This window comes from Poromitra crassiceps (genome assembly GCF_964638095.1).
Source record: "Poromitra crassiceps genome assembly, chromosome: 6".
Taxonomy (NCBI): Eukaryota; Metazoa; Chordata; class Actinopteri; order Beryciformes; family Melamphaidae; genus Poromitra; species Poromitra crassiceps.
In genome coordinates, this window is record NC_139627.1 from 36,030,529 (window position 1) to 36,048,827 (window position 18,299).

The 18,299-nt window shown below is 46.2% G+C and overlaps 1 protein-coding gene across 1 annotated transcript in view; it reads right to left on the reverse strand.

The window, feature by feature from the left end:
- mycbp2 (MYC binding protein 2) overlaps positions 1–18,299 on the reverse strand; it is a gene marked incomplete at its 5' end in the record, with an annotated part of 109,694 nt that overhangs the window by 65,360 nt on the left and 26,035 nt on the right. Inside the window, 12 exons of the mRNA XM_083638997.1 lie at positions 1,591–1,695; positions 4,518–4,604; positions 5,133–5,278; positions 7,541–7,745; positions 7,850–8,008; positions 8,162–8,326; positions 8,509–8,713; positions 11,002–11,078; positions 11,614–11,752; positions 16,706–16,779; positions 16,894–16,990; positions 17,789–17,860. Of these exons, the coding sequence (XP_083495123.1) occupies positions 1,591–1,695; positions 4,518–4,604; positions 5,133–5,278; positions 7,541–7,745; positions 7,850–8,008; positions 8,162–8,326; positions 8,509–8,713; positions 11,002–11,078; positions 11,614–11,752; positions 16,706–16,779; positions 16,894–16,990; positions 17,789–17,860 (1,531 nt within the window). The remainder of the gene's footprint in view (positions 1–1,590; positions 1,696–4,517; positions 4,605–5,132; positions 5,279–7,540; positions 7,746–7,849; positions 8,009–8,161; positions 8,327–8,508; positions 8,714–11,001; positions 11,079–11,613; positions 11,753–16,705; positions 16,780–16,893; positions 16,991–17,788; positions 17,861–18,299) is intronic.

An 18,299-nucleotide genomic window follows, 5' to 3' on the forward strand; every position in this document is an offset into this window, starting at 1 on the left:
GTGTGTGTGTGTGTGTGTGTGTGTGTGTGTGTGTGTGTGTGTGTGTGTGTGTGTGTGTGTGTGTGTGTGTGTGTGTGTGTGTGTGTGTGTGTGTGTGTGTGTGTGTATACTTCTGTTGGACAGATGATTTGTTTAATCATCAGTTGTTATCTACTTGACATCAACAGATTTTGGAGGGTTTTGTGATGCTGTCTGAAGTATGTGGAAAACCTTGTTAGGTATGTAATTTGGAGGCTTTCTGTGTACAATGAGGAGGGGGGAAACTGGTTTGCCCTGAGCCTTGTTTCAGAGGTTACGGTAGTGGTGTGTGAGGGAACAAGGTAGATAAGACGCCCATGCATTACAGTCAAAACAATGTCTCTGAATATCCTTTTGGACCAGGGACCAGCTCATTGTGGTTGAACTCCTTTGAGAACATCTCAAACTAAGACAAGGCGACAACTAAATATGTGTTTAAATTGGTTTAAATTTAATAACTGACCTTGTCATAAAATATATCACAAACCTTTGCTGATCCATGGCCCAAGGGCAAGGGTAAGGTTGAAGGTTCAGCTCATGGACACAACTCTCAGTGACAGTGAGTATAAACAACTGCATTTAATTGGCATGTGAAGGTCACCGAAGGGAACACCAGTATATCAGTACGCCGCCCGGTGGGGGGATGTGGAACACCCGTTCCTCTTCGCTCATGTAAACCCATGAAGTGGGATGCTCAAGGGCAGTATCTCAAATAACCTAGCCTTAGCGGAGGAAATCCATTTAGCGAAGCCGGTACAGCCATAATCCCTAAAGCGAGAGTAGGAAAGAAACCGCTGCTACTCTGAAATCAAATTGTTTCCTCATTGTTTCCAGATACAACATTGGGACATAAACTATTTATACTTAACACTGATTTTACATCCGGAAAGTTTTCAAACAGGACCTGTTCAGTTGCTGCCTCACATCCTAAAAATATATTTAAAAACTAGCAACTGTGCTTCCATCCTCTCAGATCTGTTCCCTAATTGTCAGCTTGTCATTTATCAAAGCCTGCTCTGCCCATTGCTTTCTGTTTCATCTGCTTGTAATGCTGCAGTGTGGCCCATGGAGTGATGATTCAGACGCTCAGGGAGTGATGTCAAATCCACTTAGACTGGGACATTGATTTCTATTTAGGTCTAAACAAAAGCACTGGGCAGAGCCGGCGTCCTACTCCAAGGACTAGAAGTAAAAACCAGAAGAGAGGAACTAACATAATAGGCTAAATCTTTATTGTCCTTCTGTCCTTTCTTATGTGAGCACACTTTTCAGAACACCCAAGTAAACATGCAGTATATATTCAAAAAGGGGCTTTCTACAGAAACCATCCTGTTGAAGATGGGTTCCTTTACCACAGCCAAAATACTTCACATTCATTTCTCCACTGTGGATCAGAGTGAGTGAGACCTTCCTGCCAAAAGGCTTCATTGCTTGTTACCATGAGATCTGGTGAAGACATAAGAGTCTTGCCTTCAGAGAGTGAGAGAGGAGGTGGGCGGGACAACCAGATTGGGAGGTGAGTCAGAGGGGTGTGTCTGCACCCGTTGAGTTAGGTAGTGAAGACCGTAGTACCTTTGTGCTTGTCCCGTTTATGCCTTAGGGCCTGAAGGGGTCTTATTCTGGCTAGGGCCTGCTCACGCTGGTTCATAAATATGGGGCCGGGGAAAACAAGGGGGCCTGGGGGAGAAAGAAACTTTCACATGCATGCACAAGGCTTACAAATGGGAGAGAACACATGGTAATACTAAAACACAACAATACAGTCAGACACACACTGGAAAATTACAACAGACACAAGCAAGGGCGAAGTCACCAGGGCACAACACCCAAGCTCACAACACACCCGAAGGCGTGATCTATAAGCTAAAAGTGATGGACATACTGGGATGGTGAAAACGATTCCCCCCCCCCCTGACCGACAACCGAAGCTCATTAACCGATCATTAATTGTTAACCGACAAGTTTAAAATGTACTATTTATAGCGTAATGCCTTTCCCCAGCTGGCAAAGTTGGCGTAACACTATTACAAGTTTCCCCATGCGGTGCGGAGTGTGTGTTTCAGCGGATGTATTGCCTGTCTGTCACCAGGCTGCAGCGCACTGACCACTATGATGTGTGTGTGTCTGTCTGTCTGTCACCAGGCTGCAGCGCACTGACCACTATGCTGTGTGTGTGTCTGTCTGTCTGTCACCAGGCTGCAGCGCACTGACCACTATGCTGTGTGTGTGTCTGTCTGTCTGTCTGTCACCAGGCTGCAGCGCACTGACCACTATGCTGTGTGTGTCTGTCTGTCTGTCTGTCTGTCACCAGGCTGCAGCGCACTGACCACTATGCTGTGTGTGTCTGTCTGTCTGTCACCAGGCTGCAGCGCACTGACCACTATGCTGTGTGTGTGTGTCTGTCTGTCACCAGGCTGCAGCGCACTGACCACTATGCTGTGTGTGTGTGTCTGTCTGTCACCAGGCTGCAGCGCACTGACCACTATGCTGTGTGTGTCTGTCTGTCTGTCACCAGGCTGCAGCGCACTGACCACTATGCTGTGTGTGTGTGTCTGTCTGTCACCAGGCTGCAGCGCACTGACCACTATGCTGTGTGTGTGTGTCTGTCTGTCACCAGGCTGCAGCGCACTGACCACTATGCTGTGTGTGTCTGTCTGTCTGTCACCAGGCTGCAGCGCACTGACCACTATGCTGTGTGTGTCTGTCTGTCTGTCACCAGGCTGCAACGCACTGACCACTATGCTGTGTGTGTGTGTCTGTCTGTCACCAGGCTGCAGCGCACTGACCACTATGCTGTGTGTGTGTGTCTGTCTGTCTGTCACCAGGCTGCAGCGCACTGACCACTATGCTGTGTGTGTGTGTCTGTCTGTCTGTCACCAGGCTGCAGCGCACTGACCACTATGCTGTGTGTGTCTGTCTGTCTGTCACCAGGCTGCAGCGCACTGACAGACAGACAGACAGACAGACAGACAGAGAAGCAGACAGACACACACAGCATAGTGGTCAGTTCACTGCAGCCTGTTGACAGACAGACACACACAGTATAGTGGTCAGTGCGCTGCAGCCTGGTGACAGACAGACAGACAGACAGACACACACAGTATAGTGGTCAGTGCGCTGCAGCCTGGTGACAGACAGACAGACAGACAGACACACACAGCATAGTCTGACATGCTGTGTGTGTCTGTCTGTCTGTCTGTCTGTCACCAGGCTGCAGTGCACTGACCACTATGCTGTGTGTGTGTGTCTGTCTGTCACCAGGCTGCAGCGCACTGACCACTATGCTGTGTGTCTGTTTGAGACTCCACAGGACCAAGCGTTTGGGCAGGCGAGATGTCGCCCCTCGTCTGGCGACGTATTCTGAAATAAAGCAGTAGATTATCGTGCTCTTGTTTCCAATATATTGGGGAGCCGCACCACAATAATGAGGCACAACATACCAGTAAGGAGTTCATCAATGCACAGCCTCGATCTGAATGCTTCTAATGTGCGCATATATCATGTCTGTCATTTGGCGATGCAGTAGCTCTGTACTCAACCTGACAGACAGTCCGTCTCTCCTTGTGAAAACGTTCGTAAAAAATATATAAGATTCAACAATTTAACGGAAATAGCATGTGTTCTAACGGTAAAGAGTAAAGTTAACTTGTTCCTTTTCAATCGTCAATTAACGCTGCTGAAGATAATTACACAGCAGTCGCCTGCAAGAGTTGTATTTATGAAATAGATTCTATTGTTTTTATTTTACCATGCAACAATTTTTCTTATTATTTTTTTATTACTTGGCAGAGGAAGTAAACTTTTTTTTACTGATTAACTGATAGTATTAATCGGTTAACATTTAAACTGTCAGTTAACGGTTATCGGTTGACATTCCTAGGAAATACTGTAGGGCTTTTCACACTGCAAGCTAAGAATAGGGCTAAGATAGCCCTGGGCTAACTTAGCCCCTTTTCACACACACACACACACACACACACACACACACACACACACACACACACACACACATTTTAACCCAGGTGAAAACCCAGGGCTACATGATTCACACTCAGTTCAACTAGCCCAGGGTTAGTAGAGCGCAGGGCCTTTGGAACCAGTGCTGCCAGGTACAGCTAATGACCCCGTCTCTGCCGCGTTTCACACTGGTAACTTTTAGCCCCGTATTTAGACGAAAAGTGTCTGGTTAACCCTTAAATGTCGGGTCTAACCCTGCTCCAGAGGAGGGCCAGCTAGCGCTGGGCTGAAGTCAGGGTTAGCCCACTTTGGAATGTTCTAGGATTGTGCAAGTGTGAAAGCTTTCTTAGCCTGGGGCTAACAGCTCTCTTAGCCCCAGGCTAAACCCGGCTAAGTGCAGTGCAAAAAGCCCTTTTGTAGTTTCAGCCTTTTCAAACTACTCCCCTCCCCGTGCATACCTTGCATTCTCTATCGTAATGACAAAACACACCCCCTGCCCCACCCCTCCACACCCTCCCATTCTGTCTAGCTCTGTCCCGTACCTCGGCCCTCCTCCAGCCTGTGGCGCCGGTTGATCCTCTGCCGTTTCTCCTCCTGGCGGATCTGAATGTGCTCCTCGATGTTCACTCCTGGGGGGGGAGGGACAGGCACAGCTGAAAACACAAAAGGCCCCCCGTACAGGCAGGCCAGACAGGATGCAGGAGGTGGAGAGAAGGCGGGGCAGAGCAGAACAGAACAGAACAAGACACACATGAATGAATGACGGGCAGACGTGACGTGATGGACAAGCGATGCCTCTGCACAGCACACAGACAAAATAAGGCATGACGATTGGCAGATGTGCATGATCATACTGCATCAAGCAAATGCAACAAACGATGCAACATGAATGGCAAAAGCAGCGCGCCGCCACAGCTCAGTCAGAACCATACAGACAGACAGTTTGCCCAACACTGCTCAAGACAAGCCATTTCTGATGAATGAGGGAAGAACACATTTAACAGCACTGCGAATTAGAATGTCACTGTTGTGTAAGCATGTGGTGGCTAAATGCATGGGGTTTTAAACAATGCCATTAGTGATGAAGAGATGTTTTTTTTATGAATGACAAGCTAAAACATGGGGAACATAAAGCTATAATGTTTCAGTGGGTATACCTAGCAGCAGGTCCAGTGGAATCATCTCCTTCACAGCATCAAAGATGCCTCTCTGTCTGGCTTCCTGGCCATCCAGCTCCCGGGCACAGGCCTTACAGCAGCCACACGCCGAGCAGCCCGACTCCCCTGAGCCACAGCCACAGATACTGGTGGAGGGAGGAACACACAAACATCAACAGAGAAGGTCATGAGTCATGACAAACAATATGGCCGACACTGATTTTAAAACAATTATAAAACGGCTCTCTCAAATCAAGCAATCTTATTGGCTCACAGCTGTGGTTTATTTAGCATAATTATACCACACTAAATATACCACAGTTAGAGCCACTCACTGTGTCTACTTTATTGGGGTCGATTATGGGAGAGTTGATACGAAGGGGAGCTGTTTGGACCTGAGCCAGAGGGGCTCAGGTCCAAACAGTGATTTAAGCGATTTAAATCTGAGTTGTTTAGTATACTTTCATATTGCCATACGTTTTATAAAAGCAATAGATGACATCAGACCGTGATATATGCTTATTATACCACACCTCAGGGTGTTTTCGCCCTCTGCCTACAGTGTCGAAGCACAACCCTTAGGTGTGGTATAATAAGCATATACCACGGCCTGTCGTGATCTATTGCTTAAAGGAGAACTTACCTCCAAAACACTTTTTTTCAGCTTTTAACCAATATATATGACTTTGGGGGTGATGTGTGAAGAATTCTGGTCAGAATTTCCACATTTGACACCAAACTGTTGCCATTTTACCATTTGTATCATTTTTCAGCAGCATATCTGGCATAAGCGCCCTCTAAAGGTGGAAAACTGCTTTTTTTTGTGCCCTCAAATGAATGGGATATTTGGTACAACCTGACGTCACGGTGGGTTTAGCGCGTGCATCTGGTGCATCTCCAAAGCCTATACAACTAGGCAAGATGGAAAAACCTTACTTAGTATCAGGCTCCAGAGGGCTCTAACTGAAGTAAAAAAAAATCTGTTTGCTCTTAAAATACTGAACCAAACGTCGTCAAAGTTGGCACATGTCTTAATTATAGTTAGTTTCCCGCTGAATGTGTCATTACTTTATTGATATCTTACCTGGATAAGCTCGAATGATGATGTTTATATTATCAGTCCGAGTTGCAAGCACTGAGAGTCGTACTGTTACATGGACGAGCCCCAAGCTCCGCGGGCGCGCGCAGCAGGCCAGCAGCAGCTGGGCTCTCTGTGCTCTGAGAGCAGCAGAGCAGTCTGATATTTCCGCAAACAAATATGGTCGCAGTTTAGCGCACATGTAAAATATAACGCTATACTACGACGTGACAACGTGACAAAGCTTCTCTAAACACATCGGCTACTATCATATTTCCCTGCATCCCTCCTACTGAGATTATATCGGTAATGATTTTGGACAGACTGAATGCGCGGAGAAGGAGGAGAGATCTGCACTGCAGCTGTGCCCTCTGAGAGACACTCGCCTCGCTCCGACTACTGTGCCCGTCTGTGAAAAGCGTCCTGTCCAGTCGCACCTTCGCAAACAGATGCGGGATTCCCTCAATCCTGTACCCAATCTCAGACTGTATTCTCTAAATCGCACACCAGCTATTTCTGTCTACGTGGAGAAATCTCGCATTGTGTTACCCCAGAGCGAGAGGTTTGTCCTCACTGTGTGCTGTGTGCTGCGAGCAGCGAGGCTCTTAACGTAAGTTTAGACAAGCCACATGCAAGCCACGCACACACACATGGGACAAAATGGGACAAAAATAATTAAATTTCTAGTTCGCCACTGAATGGCCAAATTGATATAACTATCAACCATTTCAGGATTTTCTGTTTCCATACAGGCCACCAGCGTTGGCTAGTTGATGATATTTATAAAGATATCGCCCCTCTCAAATAAATTATTTTTTAGGCAGTAGGCAAACTGTAATGGCGTCGATTTCCGAAAAAAAATCTTGACTTAACACAGCCAAAGAGTCTAGTATAGACAAGAGTATATGTCATTTCTTGGTTTTTTCAATAGGTATTTTCAAATCACTGTTCTAATACATATCTAGGGGGTAAGTCCTCCTTTAAACATACACAGAGGTCATGGCAAACAATATGGCCGACACTGATTTAAAAACAAACACAGAGAAGGTCATGACAAACAATATGGCCGACACTGATTTAAAATATTCGAATAGCCCTTAAATTATGTTTGAATCGTTGAATAGTTCCCAGTGAATTTTTGCTTGAAATGCCCATCCCTAACAGGCATAGTATCCCTGTAAAATGACACGCCAAAAAGCACATGAAATCCAAATGTCATAGTCCCTAATCTGATTAGCATTTTGCCTCTCTCAGCAGTACATTATTAGCAGGTACTGTACACATTCTGTGATGAGCAGCTTCACCCCACCCACAGGCTGGGTCTACCTACCCTCCTGGTACTCTGTCTGGCCGCCCGCTGCTGACACAGCTGGCCCCGTAGCCGGTGCAGTCTCCACACACCGTGCACACCATGCACTGGTCCAGCTTCCACTTGTGCAGTCCTGGCTGGCACATCATGCTCTTCTCCTCCTTCTCCTCCAGCTCATCCTCCAGGTCCTCATCCATGGCTGTGGCCATGCTCTCCACACCAAACGCTACAGCGGAAGAACACACAGAAAAGGCCAACAGATTTAGTATAATACAACACTAAAACCTGTTGGATTAATTCTCCTGTTTTTATGTTTGCATGTTCTCTCACCTTTCCCTGCCTGGCTCATGGCTCCAGTGTCTCGACCACACTGGCCCTTGTTGTTGACCCCAAATGTCCACACTTCTCCACTCTTGGTGAGGACACACGTATGGGCCTTCCCCATGGCAACCTGAGTTACAAAGTGACCTTTCAGGTCCGTCACCTGGCCTGTAGAGAGAATAACAATTTTTGACGCAAGTAAATAAAATAGCTTCCACTGTAGAAAAGGGTGAGGAATAAATGAAAATTAATTAAAAAAAAGACTCATTGGTCTTCAGAGTTGAAGGTGTGAATAGGCTGTCCCTGCCCCAGGCCACTCACAGGTGCTGTCACTGTAGATGGCATCTTTGCCAAACATGTAAAGCTCTCCATCCTTGGTGACGATGCTGCTGCTTCCATTGTTGCAGGCCGTATACACCGCGGTCTTGGTCTCCAGCTTGATCATCTTCTTAGGCTTGTATGGCTTTGGCTGTCTGCGACTCTTGGCTGCACAACAAATGATATGCATCAGCTTTACAATTACAACACAGTCGGCCTTGATAACATTTTTTACTGAGAGTTGAATCGAATTTGGAAGTTTCAAAGCAGGGTAAGAAAGTTATGGTTCAGCCATTATGCCTAAATGTGGTGCACGATTGATTGTGCTGGATCATTTAAATATGTCTTACTGGACTCCCCATCCTCTCCCTTGCTGGCAGAGCCCGTGAAGAACACACTGCCGTCCTCTGCCACGAGCAGCGCATGAGAGCCGTCGTGGCCCACTGAGAACTGGACGATCTTCGGGGACTTGGTGACCGGCAACTCCACCCATTTGCCTGCCGACGGGCCGCCCTGCTTTATGCCCAAGCTCTGGTACTTTCCTGTGTAGTAGATCTGAGACCGGAAGAAGAAGAAAAGATCAATAAAACATACAGGAGCAGAGAACGCTTCAGCAATACCCTTCTTGTAGCGGCCATTACTGAGGAGTGGAAGTATATAATACCAAATGCCCAAAACCAACTGTTTAAACTTTATTAGCCTTCGGAGGGAAATTGAAAAAAAAATAGCAAGTCTAAAAACAGAGGCAAAATAGCCAGCAGTAGCTCTCCTATTCCTGACCGTTCTGAGTAAAATGATGCATCAACCAACCTGTAGCCATAGGCTCTATTACAGAGCAGCAAAGCATCTGTAGTCAGGGGAGCATTGAGAGGGAGGACAAGCAGGGCAGCACAATAATTACCATCTCAACAATATACTGCTGTCAGAAGTGTGAGAGGAGCCCATGTGTCATTCAGAGTTAGACCAATGATATCTTTACACAGGCTGGTGATGATAACTTTACACAGGCTGGTGATGATATATTGACACAGGCTGGCGATGGAGGTAAGAGAGCTATTATTACTCCAATCATCTGACATTTGCTTGCACAAATTGCATAATCCCAGCAATGCAACATGCTGAAAGGACATGTTGGCAGGCCATAAACAGTGCAGAGCAGCGCGGGCCTTTGACTTTGTGATGAATGCGCGTGTGTGTTGGCACAGAGCAGAATTCTTGAGTCCAGGTGATGAGTGAACTTTGTGCCAAGTCACAGGTCAGAGCTGCTCCTATTTTTAGCCGTCCAGCCAGCCTGGGTTAGGGTAATCTGCAGATAAGGCCTGCTCAGAGATTAGGCCTTTACACAGACACTGCTCTGTGCAGCAGGTAACTGAACGGCCCTCAGGCTATCTACTACTAAGGAAGCACAGCGCACCACACCACACCCACAGCATACAGGCACACGCAACCACACCCTCTCACACGCCCCAACCACCTTCATACTTTGCATTCTCTTCATACACAGGAAACTGTCAAATCTCTTAAACGCTTATTCAAGCACCGCATCCCTAAGCACTATGACAAAGAACAGGGCTGCACGCTTACTTCATTAGGTGGTAGCACTGGTGCTAGTAAGTAAATGGTAAATGGACTGCCTTTATATAGCGCTTTTATCCAAAGCGCTTTACAATGTGCCTACATTCACCCATTCACACACCGAGGGCGGCCAGCTACCACGCAGGGTGCTGGCACAGCCATCGGGAGCAATTTGGGGTTCAGTGTCTTGCCCAAGGACACTTCAACATGCGGACTGGAGGGGCCGGGGATCGAACCACCAACCTTCCGATTAGTGGACGACCTGCTCTACCTCCTGAGCCACAGCCGCCCCGTAAGTAGGACTGCAACTATCGATTATCATCATTATCAATTAATCTGTTGATTGTTTTCTCGATTAATCGATTAGTTATTTGGTCTATAAAATGCCACAAAATGGTGGGGGGGAAGTGGATCAGTGTTTCCCAAAGCCCAAGATAACATTACATCCTCAAATGTCTTGTTATTCAGTTTACTACTGTCATAGAGGAGTGAAGAAACTAGAAAATATTCACATTTAACAAGCTGGAATCACAGAATTCTTAAATACTCAAAACGATTAATCGATCTAGATCTACTAATAATAAGTGTCTGTGTGTGTGTGTGTGTGTGTGTGTGTGTGTGTGTGTGTGTGTGTGTGTGTGAGAGCAGAATTTTGTCCGGCCACTGCTATGCCGTGCGATCGGGTGAAACTTTCAGGAAATATAAAGAGCACCCGTGCGGGTGACCTGATGGAGCTGGATTTTTTAATGAGGTAATTGCCCTAATTACAACTCCCACAGGGGTGGGGGGGTCCAACTCCTGGAGGTGATTTGCCTCCACGTCATGCATTAAAATCATATAATGCACACCTAGTCATTGATTATCCCTTAATCATCTAAAAGATGTTTCCAATGCTTTAGTACAGCCTGCTGCTACTGTAGGACAAAATCAATTGCGAGCAGTTAACTATAAACAGATGTTACAAATTGGGAGAATGCAAATGATGACAGACGGGGTTTATTTGGCCGGTGTGAGGCAGCAGGGAGAAACACACATGCAGAAACACTATTAGAGTTCAAGCTTTTTTCCACAGGTGCACCCTCTAAAGCGATTGGCCTGTCATTAGCAAGACCAAAGCTCTCAGAACCCAGCTGCTGAAGCCGTTCCAGATGCAGTCTTGGAATAGCGAATGTCTGCTGGCACAAGCATATATCGGTATCGCACATCCAAGCCTTGTACTTTGGTTTAAAATTCAGACACATCAGTAGAGGGAAGATTTTCGCTCTCACCTTTCCCGAAGCAGTTTTCATCAGAGCAAACTCCCTGCCTGCTCCGAGCAACGCTGCCTCTTCGTCAAACCCTGTGCCTGAGAGAAGAACATATCCTTTAGACACACAGACACACACACACATCAAACCCTGTGCCTGAGAGAAGAACATATCCTTTAGACACACAAACCCTGTGCCTGAGAGAAGAACATATCCTTTAGACACACAAACCCTGTGCCTGAGAGAAGAACATATCCTTTAGACACACAAACCCTGTGCCTGAGAGAAGAACATATCCTTTAGACACACAAACCCTGTGCCTGAGAGAAGAACATATCCTTTAGACACACAAACCCTGTGCCTGAGAGAAGAACATATCGTTTAGACACACAGACACACTGATTTATGTCAGATTTACAACCTTGTTTCCACATATACTGCATGAATACATGTTTACGCTGCAAGTGTATGTACATCAGAGTACGTAGCATCTGCCCGACAACCATCCCGATATGTACAAGGAATTCAAAGCCCGAGGTGTGATAATAACAGATACATGGCGATAGTAGATTTAAGGTATGTTTAAGATTTAACAACACTAAGACAAACGACAGTAAGTTTTGTATGACTCACTGATGATGTGCAGATCCTTCTCCAGGTCAAACAGAGAGATGCCGCAGGCGTGCAAACATTTCCTTGCCAGCTTCAGCTGCAGTTCCTGCTGCAGAGCCGGGTCTGAGCTCGTAGCGTAGATACGCACAACGAAGCCATCCTGCGGGAGTCATGGAGAACAGGAGGAGCAAACTGTTTGTTAGGTTCCACAAATGAAACGTCGTCTCTAGATTGCATCTGACTATTTTCAAAGTCGCAATGACCCACTGATGAGGAACTGAACACTGATTCACCTGACTGAATGTGCTCATTGAAATGCATCCTGCTCATTAGGTAATCACTGGTCTTGTGGAGACATGCAGGACTTTTGATGTGATGCCTTTGACACCAAAACAGAGATGTGACTATAACCCCTCATAACTGTCCAGACCGCAGGAGCTGAACTGTGTGTGTGTGTGTGTGTGTGTGTGTGTGTGTGTGTGTGTGTGTGTGTGTGTGTGTGAGCGAGCGCGTGCGTGGTATAATGGGACACAACCCGAGTGGCAACAGGCCAGCACATACCACACAGTCTCTCATCCCTACAGACTCCCTATGGACACACACACACACACACACACACACACACACACACAGTCACACACACAACTAATGTGCTGCGGTTAGGATTAGGGATGTGGTTGTGGATAGAGAGGGGCCCAGACACGGGAATTACACCCTAACTGGAGTCACGGCTGGGTCTATCTACTGGGGTTATGGCTGGGTCTATTTACTGAGGGTGTGGCTGGGCCCAGTACAAAGGGTACATGCTTTTTTACTATGGGTAGCCATAGACTTGTCACTTTTGGATCCACCGTTTGGCTTCAGAACACTTGGATTGTGCTGTTTGAAGTAATTTTATGGTTATTTCTGGCCTTTTTAGAACATCCACGCTTAAAGAAACAGTCTCCATTCACTCCAGTTGTTTTGGCTGGTACAGTATGGCTGCTAGATAACTAACTTGTTGTGTATTTTGACAAACGTTACGAACTTCACGCGTGTTTCAATTGGCATGAGGGTGAGTACATAATGACACATTTTTAAATTTTGGGTGAACTAAACAGGACGTGGGGGCGTGGCTGAGTCTATCCACTGGGCACCATGTGATTTCTGGCAGAACATAACAGATGACAAAGCTACCAGGCTGTTGTATGTTAGGCAGACTGCTAGGCATGTGGCTAAGAGGGGTCATTTACAGTGGATGGTTCGAGACAAGGAACAGAGTAAAGAGGGGAACAGAAGAGAAGACAGAGGTGATGAGGGGGGATGGAGACTAGCCTGGGGCTGGGCTGGTCTACACGGTGTGAGAATGATGACAGACTTTTGATTCCTGCTGAGTAGAGCACATGTGCCTCCTCTGTCCTTTAGCCACACCCCCACCCCTATATCTTTTCAGCTCTCTCCGTCTTCACTAGGGTTGAATCCCGGGAAACGGGATTCCCGGGAAATGCCATCCAACCCCTTTCCGTTTCCTGGGAAATTAATGACAGGAAACTGGGGGGAAATTTTGTTGGATTTTTACATGCAGAACATATTGGAATAGGCCTATATTTAGAAATATGCTGACAGTTTACTTTCTTAAATGATATAGCCTACTGTATGTATTAAAAGAACATGTAATATATTAGGCTACTGTAAGCATTGTAAAGCTTGTGGCATACTCTTCGCGCCCAGCCAAGCGCATAGGGCGCACGGCGATTATGACGTCATCGCACGGGGCGTGTCGGGGGGCGAGGCCTGAGCGCAGCGCGGCACGTCCATGGAGATTTTTCTATCAGCGCGTCGGGTTTTGCTGCCTGTGCCTGTGAGATCTCCGTGGTAGGCTATCAGTGGATATCTGCTGTGATTGAGTCCTCACCGTCGTAAAGTTGCCTTTGAAGCATGACGTTCGATTATAACGAACTAGTTGTGTGGCTTAGCCTTCCCAAATGTTGAGAGTCGTTTTTTATAATTTAATACATAGAATTGGGAACGTTACATTCAATTTCATTCAGACTGCCTGGAGCCTGGAGCTGCGCACTGAGTATGTTCTGTTTTGGCCTGCGCAGAGTGTGCGCGCCCTCCTCGGAGCCCCGCCTCCAGCGCGTGCGTGAAGAGTATGCCAGAAGCTTAAGTCATTAAATGATCACGATGTATATGCATTTCAGAGACATCAACCAACAATCAATCAATTTTATATTTATATAGCGACAAATAACAAGGTATCGCAAGGCAGATTTTAAGATTAAATACTCTCCGACAACAAGGCAGTAATTTGAAATTTGATATACTTTGCAGAGTGGAATTCATTTCTGATTTTATTTCGGCATGTTTTGGCTATGCGCCTTTGTGCGCTGTGCGCCGGTGGAACAGACTGAAAGCTTATTGCACCTAGCGTAATTAATAAACACAAAGCCCACGATGTTTCTCTTCTTTTCTACTACACTTCTGACTTGCTTGAAGGGATTGTGCCATGACCGTTAATGCAGAAGCCTACGACACGGCAACACGAGCACCGTGCAAACTTCAATCAGCCCAGCCGTGCGTCCTCGGTTCATGTGCCCCAGGTTGGGCATGATGGTCTGGTTGTAGGCGATGTCCATGCACAGAGGGGTGGAGATGGTCTGGTTGTAGGCGATGTCCGTGCACAGAGGGGTGGAGATAGTCTGATAAAGCCGTGCTCTGGTATGGGCTATGGAGATTATGGCTGGGCACGGCTGGAAGATGAGCGCGCAGCCGGCAGAGCAGAGCGCAGCGTGGCAGCACATATCCAAAAGCACACGGTGCCAGGTATCAGACAGCATGTTGATGTTGTGCATAAAAAGAGTGTGAAAACGGGCTGATCGACGACGCGTTTACGGCTGCATTCCTTCCACGGTAGTTTCCACAACTCTCTAAGGAAATGGTTAGCCTAGGCTACTACAGGATTTATTCATACGCCAATCCAGGCAATTGGTGAATTATACAAACTCTAATGGCACTATATAGCCTAATATGTTCATTAAATTGTGCTGTTTTGCCTTAATTAATCAATATTAATGCCACCAAATAATACATTAGGTCAGGTTGGGAACTAATAGGTATATTTCTCCTTGATGCATAAAAAAAAAAACAAAAAAAAACAATACATTTCCCGTGATTCCCGGGAAAGAGGGCTTAATTTTCCGTTTCCCGGTATGCCTCATTTTCGGGGGAAATATTAAACCCTAGTCTTCACCTCACTTTTTTTCTCTGGCAATCCTCTCTATGGTTTACCTCCATCCTCTTTCCTCCCTAGCATCTCCCCTTCCCCTTGTCATCTTGCTCAGGGCACCTCTCTCTCCAGTCTCTCTCTTGCTTGATCTTCCTCCTCTGCAGGGGGTCTGTGTGGTGGTTGCACTTGCTGATTGCTCGCTAAGATGCGTGCTGCTGAGGACGTGGTTACCGAGCGCCGAGCGCTGTCGCCAGAGCCGTCACAAACCTCGCCGCATGATCGGTTGCATCAGCCGTGACCTAGCCACCTGCCCATTCTTTCAGGGCGGTTGGGCCAATGACAAGCTAAGTGTGGCTTCTTAAACCTGGCTTGCGTGCTGGAGACTGCCTGCAGCGAAGTGAACAGCATTACAATCTCATCAGATTATCAAAGCACTTTAGCGCATAATAAAGCCAGACCCCTCCCCCATGTTTGCAGCAGACAAGGCCAGCTTGACAAGGCTGCGGTTTTATTGGGTTCAATAACACAAGTGTGGGGTAGTCCTCAGGCTCAGAGCACTGTGACATATTAGCCCTTTTCCCACATGCATACCGGAAAATTACCTGTAAGTCAATATCGGACATTTCCCTTCACACTTCGGCTCGCGCATGTGGGAATCTATCAGCGAATTTACCTGTATGTTGGGGGGGCGGGGGGAAGGGGGGAAGGGGGAGCTTATTTGGGGGGTCGGCAAAACTCGAAATAAGTTCGCTTGTCAGTTGTCACACAATAAATCACACTCGTTTGACTTAAGAGCAGCGTCAAGCCGCCAGCGTAATAAACACAGCCGATTTACCCCCTCCCCTGTCTGCTCGAGAGCAGCAGCACAGACAGACACAGCGAGAAAGGCTTGCAAGCTGCTCAACGCTTGTATGTAGAGAAAGCAGACTGGCTTCGTTTGATGTGTCCGGGGTTGCCTTCGGAAATCAGCAAGCTGACATAGGCTACTGCTCTTATTAGGCTATCACAAGATCATTTCGCCAGTTTGCTTTAATGTGCGCGAATGATTAGATTATGCCCGCTGGAACATTAAGCAACGTGTGTAGGCTACTCCTCGCCCATGATTGAAGGACCGCTGTCGCGGAAAATGACTGCACCCGTTTCCACTTGCGTCCCCTTAAGAGCATACCGGTCTTCTGACTTGGTCGAAAGTGGTGAAATGTCGGGGACGACGGGGTCGCGCTTATACCGGCACGGCGCCTTTCTCACTTGCAGGCATTAGACCACGTTCCGGTCATTTTGCGGTACAAAGCGCATGTGGGAAAAGGGCTATTGATTCAATATAAAATGCCAGGTTTAAGCTTTTGTATATATTTATTATTAAGAAGCCCGGTAAAGGTGATGAGTGTCATTATCTGCAGTATATTCAGAACGGCGCTGTTAGGATCCTGTTGAGAGTATGGAAACATGAACACAGAACACACCGAACTCTGTTCTCACTGCACTGGCTCTCCGTCTCCTTCAGGGTCGACTACAAACTCCTGCTACTGACCTACAAATGCATCCACGGTCATGCCCCCCCCCCCACCTACATGAACTGATCACCCCACAAACCTCCACCCACACCCTCAAATCTGCCAACAACTTGCTCCTCCGGGTCCCCAGCACCAAGCTCCGCCTCTGGAACAGTCCTCCAAACTACCTAAAGGCTGGACAGACTCTCAGCTCTTTCAAGACAGTCCTAAAAACCTTTTTATTTAGGAAGGCTTTCTAACTTTTTAACTATTATCAGTTTTATTGTCCGTTATATTTTTTACTCTGTAGCACTCTGAGATTCTCTGTGAATGAAAAGTGCAGTGTAAATAAAATGCATTATTATTATTATTTTTATTATTATTATTGTGATAAAGAAGAAAATTAACATACGTCTTTGCAGGCTGCGATCTGGTTGATGTACTCTCCGTCTGTGAAGATGATGTTCTGTCCGTCTGACTGTTGACCTGCTGAGAGAAGCAAAGTGAGTGAGCTCACCTAATATTCTGTGTTGGAATTTTCATGACTTTATTCCCACGAGTGTTTCATAAGTAAGACCATTAAAAGTGTTTTCTCAGCACCTGGCATGGTGACAGTTCCCTCGTGCTCCAGAGTCTCCGGGTTGATCTTGACGGCTGACATACTGTGGTTACTCGTGTCCCGATACAACAGGTACCCCTGAAGACAAAACACAAACACCATTGCTGGTTTGCAATCAATCAGTAAGGACTAACCCTATGTCCTACTGTTGGCTTGGGCAGATTTACATGAAAAACTGCCACAGGGAACAGCTCTTCACTGCTCATTTCACATTGAGTAAAGCTAATTATGCCGTCTAAAATGTATTGTTTTTATTGTTCACATTTTTTTTTACCAATAATGTGGATTTTTTCCCAAATTGCCCGTGCTGTCCTGACCAGAACAATTAAGTTAGGTCACATTCACAAGACTCCTACTGGGTTTAATTCTAGCCCAGCGGTTCCAAAGATTTTCTGATTTCGGGTCCACAAAAATCTCAAAAATATTCGCAGCCCACATCCGAGGCCAAATAATGCGTTCTCAGAGCACTTTTTATTTGAACGGATAAAAGAAGCTGTCCATCAGCACCCCACAGAAGTCATAAACTATAAGTGAGGGTTTTGTCTCCAATAGGCCAATTAAGGAAGAATTGATTACAAATTAAATAACGGTATCATTCAACGATGGAGAAATATATTCTCATACATAATAATAATGATTAAAAATTATTCACAAAGACCGTAATGTTTTGCAAATGGTTTGGCGGCCCACTTGCAATACTTTTGGTTTAGATTTGGAATGGCTGCTCTAGCGTAAGCACTAGTGATTTTAACATGGCAGAATATAAATCACCAGCCTCATTTAAGAGTAATAATCAAATAATAATAATAGATTTTTTTTTTTGAAATGTCATTATATGAAACAGGTCTTGGTGTAAGTATAAGTGTAAATGCCTACCTGAGCGAAGCCCAACCACGATCGCTTCTCCTTCCTATTCCTGATGCGAGACGTGGAGTTGTACACATGGCCCTGTGGGACATTGATCAAACATCAGCAGGCCACCACAAACACTGACGATACTTCATCTAACGTTGGCAGAAACACAAAAAAGGAAAGAAGTGCCAACTATGGCACAACTATGAAATGCTGAGGAGAATATATAGAGCCTTCATCTCAGCGATGTGTCTTGACTTCATGATGACACACATGTTCCTGTGCCGTGTGCACCAAAGTACTGGAAAATAAGGGGTTGTTGACTACAATCTCTAACCTGGTAGAAAAATCAATATGTACGTATGTCTCAAAGGGAAGCCCATTTTCAAGAGTTACTGCTAGCATGTTGCAGCTTCTTTTCGCCCCGTGTTATGTACCCTGACAGTGTTATGTACCCTGACAGTGTTATGTACCCTGACAGTGTTATGTACCCTGACAGTGTTATGTACCCTGACAGTGTTATGTACCCTGACAG